The sequence below is a fragment of the Sprattus sprattus genome (assembly GCF_963457725.1).
Source record: "Sprattus sprattus genome assembly, chromosome: 20".
Classification (NCBI taxonomy): Eukaryota; Metazoa; Chordata; class Actinopteri; order Clupeiformes; family Clupeidae; genus Sprattus; species Sprattus sprattus.
This window is the reverse complement of record NC_137918.1, coordinates 16,308,372-16,315,871: the sequence shown is the minus strand read 5'-3', so window position 1 is coordinate 16,315,871 and position 7,500 is coordinate 16,308,372. Positions and strand designations below refer to the sequence as shown.

The 7,500-nt window shown below is 44.1% G+C and overlaps 1 protein-coding gene across 1 annotated transcript in view; it reads right to left on the bottom strand.

The window, feature by feature from the left end:
• Positions 1-2,462: 2,462 nt before the first annotated feature.
• Positions 2,463-7,500, bottom strand: part of zbtb10 (zinc finger and BTB domain containing 10) — a gene marked incomplete at its 5' end in the record, with an annotated part of 17,966 nt that continues 12,928 nt past the window's right edge. The window contains 2 exons of the mRNA XM_080858976.1: positions 2,463-3,838; positions 5,484-5,659. Of these exons, the coding sequence (XP_080715102.1) occupies positions 3,524-3,838; positions 5,484-5,659 (491 nt within the window). The 3' untranslated portion in view covers positions 2,463-3,523. The remainder of the gene's footprint in view (positions 3,839-5,483; positions 5,660-7,500) is intronic.

Genomic DNA, 7,500 nt, shown 5'->3' with positions numbered 1-7,500 from the left:
TATATATATATACTTATATATCCCTCCCACAGTGATTCCATAGGGAAATAATAATAATAATAATAAAACACACAAGATGATAATCTTCTATACAGCTTTTTAAAATACATTTTCATTTGGAGTAAAGGGAAAGTCATAGGACATTTCTGCATCACTTCAGTAGATCCTCTGCGTACACACAGAGACTGCAGCTTCTCCACTGCTTTCACAGAGACACTGCTTCTCCACTGCTTTCACAGAGAGACTGCTTCTCCACCACATACACAGAGAGACTGCAGCTTACTCACTGCTTTCACAGAGAGAGAGACTGCTTCTCCACTGCTTTCACAGAGAGACTGCTGCTGCTTTCACTGCATACACAGACAAAGACTGCTGCTGCTTTCACTGCATACACAGACAAAGACTGCTGCTGCTTTCACTGCATACACAGACAAAGACTGCTGCTGCTTTCACTGCATACACAGACAAAGACTGCTGCTGCTTTCACTGCATACACAGACAAAGACTGCTGCTGCTGCTTTCACTGCATACACAGACAAAGACTGCTGCTGCTTTCACTGCATACACAGACAAAGACTGCTGCTGCTTTCACTGCATACACAGACAAAGACTGCTGCTGCTTTCACTGCATACACAGACAAAGACTACTGCTGCTGCTTTCACTGCATACACAGACAAAGACTGCTGCTGCTTTCACTGCATACACAGACAAAGACTGCTGCTGCTGCTTTCACTGCATACACAGACAAAGACTGCTGCTTCTAGGCGGATCCCCACATACCAGAGAGCTTTATAAAATATGTGCTTCATGAAATAAAAAAGAAGAGAACAGACAGACGTTATAGAAAGGACAAATAAAACAATATATGCATCTAGGGTAAAGTGAATGATTTTTCTTTCTTTGAATAAAAACATTTAAATCTGACAATTACATACACAAGCAAGGAGCTACACTAAATAGTCTTTCAAACCTGGTTTTCTTATACATTAGTTCAACAATAATTATTAAACAACAATTTTGGTAGAACAAAAAAAAAAAAATTAACAGTCTTGATTGCATTTTTTGGAGTCAATATATAATAATATTAAATAATGAAATGTCTGAAAAAAAACAAACACAGACAAATAAAAAAAGGGGTCTGCATGGAATCGTTCTTTAAAAAGAAGAAGAAGAAGGAAGAGGAGGGGGATTTTCTTGAGTTTTATTTCCATCCAGACCTGCTTTGGGGAAACGGGGGTAGCTAGCCGAGCGCTAAGTGCGTCTCTGGCTCCTCAAACAGCTGCGCCCAGCTCAGCTACCCAGCAGACCCGCCATTTCAAAACAAACAAACAAACAAACAAACAAACAGACAAATAAACAAGCATGGCCATCAAATTAAATAGACTGATTGTAAATGTACGCATCCCACATACCAACCAACAAACAAAGCAAAAAAACAAATGGAATTTGGGAGTCTTTTGTCTTTTGTCTTTTTTTGGAAAAAAATATGCGAAGCAAATAAACTTCATATATCCTGATTGATTGTGCATTCTACAAACACTTTTACACATGACGTTCAAGTGAGGCCCCCTCATCTCCGTACCAACGCAACCAGCTCAGGAAAGTCCAGAGTCCGTCTCGCCCGCTCACATAGACCGCCGGTACTGGATTAACACGGGTATGAGTCTGGGTTTGTGTGTGTGTTTGTGTGTGTGTGTGTATTTGTGAGAGTACATTAAATAAAAACAGAAAATACGATGGCAAAGCATACCTGATAGGCTCCTGAGAGCACAACAGTGTTATAGAAAGAGCAGGTTAGCACATCTGAGTCAGAGGAGGCGGGCCCGGATGCGGGCCGACCCCGGGCCGGAACTGACCCGGAAACAGGCCGAACCTGAGCCGGAAACAGATCAGACCTGACCCGGAAACAGATCAGACCTGACCCGGAAACAGGCCGGACCTGACCCAGAAACAGGTCGAATCTGACCCGGAAACAGATCGAACCTGACCCGGAAACAGGCGGAAGCGGGGCCAAACCCGCTCCAGGCTATTGATTATTAACATCATATACAGCTTGTAGGTCCAGTATCTCAACATAAGCATTACAGCACCAAATGGTTCAGTCATTTGGCAAAAAATTCAAGCTTTAAGTGAATGTCAAAATGCTCTATAAAGTGTTACTGTGACGCAGTGAGTCGTATAAAGCTAGCAATAGTAATTCCCCTTAAAATCTTTAGTCTTTTCTTAAACTTTTACTTTTTTTTTTTAATATATAAAATGGTTTTTTTTTTTATATCATTTATTTCTCTCTCGTTATTCTTTCACTTTATGTTTCTCTCTCAGCATGGTTCAGTAGTCTCGTGTGTGTGTGTGTGTGTGTGTGTGTGTGTGTGTGTGTGTGTGTGTGTGTGTGTGTGTGAGTGCGTGCGTGTGTGTGTGTGTGCGTGTGTGTGAGTGTGTGTGAGTGTGTGTGTGTGTGTGTGTGTGTGAGTGCGTGTGTGTGAGAGCGTGTCTGAGTGTATGTGTGTGTGTGTGAGTGTCCTGCACTGTCTTGGTGTGCGGTCTGCTTGGCACAGTGGCACAGCCTACATAACTTAATGCATAAATACGGCTGCACTGCATCAGTCGACAAACAGAGGTTTGGTTCCAAGACGTGTGCAAGGGAGAAATCAAAACAAGAAGAATAGTTAGAATCATCATCATCATCATAATAATTATAATAAAAGGAATATAAAATAATCTGAATTTTCTCTCAGGACAGCTAAACGCCTTCAACCGAAGAAAAAATATACAATCTTCCTGTTGGCAATAGATCCATAATTCTTACGTAATCTCTCTGTCTCGCACACTCCGTTTCTTTCGGTCTCTCTCGCTCTCTTTCACTCTTAAGCTATATAAATTTATCAAAGAAATAGACGTTCAGATTCGACATAGGTCCAAAAATGAAACGGAACTTCGGTCAGCAGACACAAAACGACAAGAAAACAAAATTACATCTCATTCAGTAAGACCATTAAAAACGTTTTTTCTTTTCTTCATAAATTAAATAATTAACATTTCTTTTTAAGATGATTGGCCTATCGTAACTTAAAACGCTGTACACTGTCAACCGCTAGAGATAAAAAGACATCACCAGGAAGGAAAAGAACACAAACACCTGATTTCAAAGATCATCTCTTCCGTTTCGACTCTCGGATCGAGGCCCAGGGTCCACTAGTTTATATATCTGTACATCTTGGACTCCCTCCCTACCAAAAGCTTTAGGTTTCCGTTTTTTCTTTCTTTCTTTGTCTCACGCATAACCATAGCAACCATAACCATAGCAACCATGAGGATTGGATAGCACTTTGGAGTTGTTGATTGTTTCCCAGCTATTAGTTTAGTTATTTTTTTTGTTTTCATATATAAATCTTTGTTTATTTTCTTAGTTAAAAACTTTGTACGTCCTAAATCTTGTTTTGCTTTGCGTTTTTTACATCATCACGGCGATGTAATGACATAAAAATCGTTATGTCGTAGCAACGTAGCAACGTCTTTTGAGTGTTAGTCGTCGTCAGGTGTCTGGGTCGCCTCCGCATCCCAGTGGAGTTGGTCGTTGTCGTGGTCACCGTTGTCGTGGTCGCCGTCGGTGGGCTCGTCGCCGTCGTCGGCCATCATGTCGTCGTCGCCCTCGAAGTCGTCGTCGTCGCCGCGGGAGAGCTCCAGCTCCTGCATGGCCTCCTGGGACGCCTGGTGGGAGTCAGCGCAGTCCACACACACGCCGTAGCGCCGCGAGCCGTGACGGATCCCCACGCTAGCAGCCAGCATGAAGATCTTCTTACACACCATACACTTGTACTTCTTATCCTTCTTATGCACCTGAGAGAGAGGAGGAGAGGGAGGGAGGGAGAGAGAGAGAGAGAGAGGAAGGGAGGGAGGGAGAGAGAGATATGGAGGGAGGGAGGGAGAGAGGGAGGGTGGGAGGGAGGGAGGGGACAGAAAGAAGGAGAGGAAAGAGAAAGGGAGAGTGTCAGAGGGTAGTGTGTGTGTGTGTGTGTGTGTGTGTCCCATATAAGACAGGTGGAGATGGAATAGAGCCAAATAATAATATCTATTTACCACAACACAAGACAGACAGCAAAACAGAGTAATGTATGGGTGTATGTAGAGAGGCTGCAATAAGTAATATGTGTGTGTGTGTCTCACCAGGGAATGTCTCTTGACGTGCTCTCGGCGTGTGAAGAGCTTGTGTGTGTGTGTGTGTGTGTGTGTGTGTGTGTGTGTGTGTGTGTGTGTGTGTGTGTTTGTGTCTCACCAGGGAATGTCTCTTGACGTGCTCTCGGCGTGTGAAGAGCTTGTGTGTGTGTGTGTGTGTGTGTGTGTGTGTGTGTGTGTGTGTGTGTTTGTGTCTCACCAGGGAATGTCTCTTGACGTGCTCTCGGCGTGTGAAGAGCGTGTGTGTGTGTGTGTGTGTGTGTGTGTGTGTGTGTGTGTGTGTGTGTGTGTGTGTGTGTGTGTGTGTGTGTGTGTGTGTGTGTGTGTGTGTGTGTGTGTGTTTGTGTCTCACCAGGGAATGTCTCTTGACGTGCTCTCGGCGTGTGAAGAGCGCGTGTGTGTGTGTGTGTGTGTGTGTGTGTGTGTGTCTCACCAGGGAATGTCTCTTGACGTGCTCTCGGCATGTGAAGAGCTTGTGTGTGTGTGTGTGTGTGTGTGTGTGTGTGTGTGTGTGTGTGTGTCTCACCAGGGAATGTCTCTTGACGTGCTCTCGGCATGTGAAGAGCTTGTGTGTGTGTGTGTGTGTGTGTCTCACCAGGGAATGTCTCTTGACGTGCTCTCGGCGTGTGAAGAGCTTGTGTGTGTGTGTGTGTGTGTGTGTGTGTGTGTGTGTGTGTGTTTGTGTCTCACCAGGGAATGTCTCTTGACGTGCTCTCGGCGTGTGAAGAGCTTGTGTGTGTGTGTGTGTGTGTGTGTGTGTGTGTGTGTGTCTCACCAGGGAATGTCTCTTGACGTGCTCTCGGTGTGTGAAGAGCTTGTGTGTGTGTGTGTGTGTGTGTGTGTGTGTGTGTGTGTGTGTGTGTGTTTGTGTCTCACCAGGGAATGTCTCTTGACGTGCTCTCGGCGTGTGAAGAGCGTGTGTGTGTGTGTGAGTGTGTGTGTGTGTGTGTCTCACCAGGGAATGTCTCTTGACGTGCTCTCGGCATGTGAAGAGCTTGTGTGTGTGTGTGTGTGTGTGTGTGTGTGTGTGTGTGTGTGTGTCTCACCAGGGAATGTCTCTTGACGTGCTCTCGGCGTGTGAAGAGCTTGTGTGTGTGTGTGTGTGTGTGTGTGTGTGTGTGTGTCTCACCAGGGAATGTCTCTTGACGTGCTCTCGGCGTGTGAAGAGCTTGTGTGTGTGTGTGTGTGTGTGTGTGTGTGTGTGTGTGTGTGTGTGTGTGTGTCTCACCAGGGAATGTCTCTTGACGTGCTCTCGGCGTGTGAAGAGCTTGTGTGTGTGTGTGTGTGTGTGTGTGTGTGTGTGTCTCACCAGGGAATGTCTCTTGACGTGCTCTCGGCGTGTGAAGAGCTTGCCGCAGATGTCGCAGCTGAAGGAGCGCACGCCTGAGTGGATGATGAGGTGGCGCTTGAGCGTGCGGCGGTGCTTGGCGATGTAGTTACAGTGGGGACACTTCAGCTTGTTCAGAGCCACGTCCGTCGACTCACCTGAGGAGAGAGGGAGAGAGAGAGAGAGAGAGAGAGAGAGAGAGAGAGAGAGAGAGAGAGAGAGAGAGACACACACACACACACACACACGATTAGTACTGTTTGTGTGGTCAGCCCAGAGCAGCTGGCTCAGGTTTGGTACTGGTGTGGTCGGTTCAGGGCCCAGAGTCAGTGAGCATCTCTCCCTTATAAGACGGTCCGACACCTATTTAGATACGGTACCATTCAAGGATGGTACTCTTCCATACGGAATGATGCGATGCAATGCAATCTGATACAAATCTTAACATTTGTTTAATGAAGAAATTCATTTTTCATTACAAGTTTAAATAACCCAATTCTATAAGACTGGCATCACTTCCCTTCAAATAGATAGATTTCATAACAGACCCAGGAGTCACAAGTCGTTTTGTTACTTTACGGAGAAGAATATGGCAGACAAATGTAGCGTTCATTGTAGAATTAGATGTCATTGTGTGAATTATTTTTCCCGATAGACACAATTAGAACTATGCAACATGATTAAACGCTATTAAACACTATTAAACAATAAATGATTAGGGGGTGAACTATTAAACACGTTTAAATGCTATTAAACACTATTAAACCATAAATAATTAGGGGGAGAACTATGAAACATGTTTAAATGCTATTAAACACTATTAAACCAAAAATGATTAGGGGGTGAACTATTAAACACGTTTAAATGCTATTAAACACTATTAAACCATAAATGATTAGGTGGAGAACTATGAAACCCGTTTAAAACCCCAAGGTCTCTGCCCTACATTATTCATATTATTCATGGACAGTCCAAAGCCCCTCTCACACTGGAAATAAAATTAATATTAATATCCAACGACATCTATAGATTAGTGTCGCCATTCTTACACTGAAAATAAAATTAGTATTAATATCTAACGACAACTATAGATTAGTGTCGCCCTTCTTCTCAGCTGAGCTGAAGGCAATCTTATCAGGCCATTGTTATGCATAACCGTGGCCTCTACTGCGTGTGTGAATGTGTGTGTGTAAGTGTGTGTGTGTGTGTGTGTGGTGTGTGTGGTGTGTGTGTGCACTCTAGCCCTGAAGAGATGTTGAAGAGTTCATAGAGTGACAGGATGAGAGGATATAATCTGCTGTGGGGGGGTTGGACTAGAGATATGTGTGTGTGTGTGTGTGTGTGTGTGTGTGTGTGTGTGTGTGTATGTGTTTGCTGTTAGCTGTGTGTGCTGTCGGGGGTGTTGGACTGGAGGTGTGTGTGTTTCATGACTTATACGACCTTCTTTATGGTCATAAACATGAAGGCTACCAACACACATTGTGAGAACCCCATGTGGCTAGCATAGGTTTGTCATATCAATAATCAAAGGTTTGTAACATTAGCCTGTGTTCCCAGTTAGCACACAGCTTTAATGCTAACAAATAAGTTAGCACACAGCTATAACACAAACAGATAAGTTAGCAAACAGCTATAATGTTAGCAGATAAGTTAGCACACAGCTAGAATTTAAGCAGATAAGTTAGCACACAGCTATAATGCTAACAGTAAGTTAGCACACAGCTATAATGCTAACAGATAAGTTAGCACACAGCCAAGGCTACTTAGGCTGTTGTAGCCTAAGACACTAACACTAGCTGCTATCTGTAACAGTATGTGTTGTCTGTTGATGGTTATGGCGAATAGACTGACTTTATCCAATATACGGCATTAAACATGTTCAACACACACACTCACACGCACACACACACTCCATGTTTGTGTTGAGAAGCTCGCATCAGTTATGACCAGGATTATGGTCAGGATCAGCATAATTAACGGGTCCGTGTACCGATGTAGA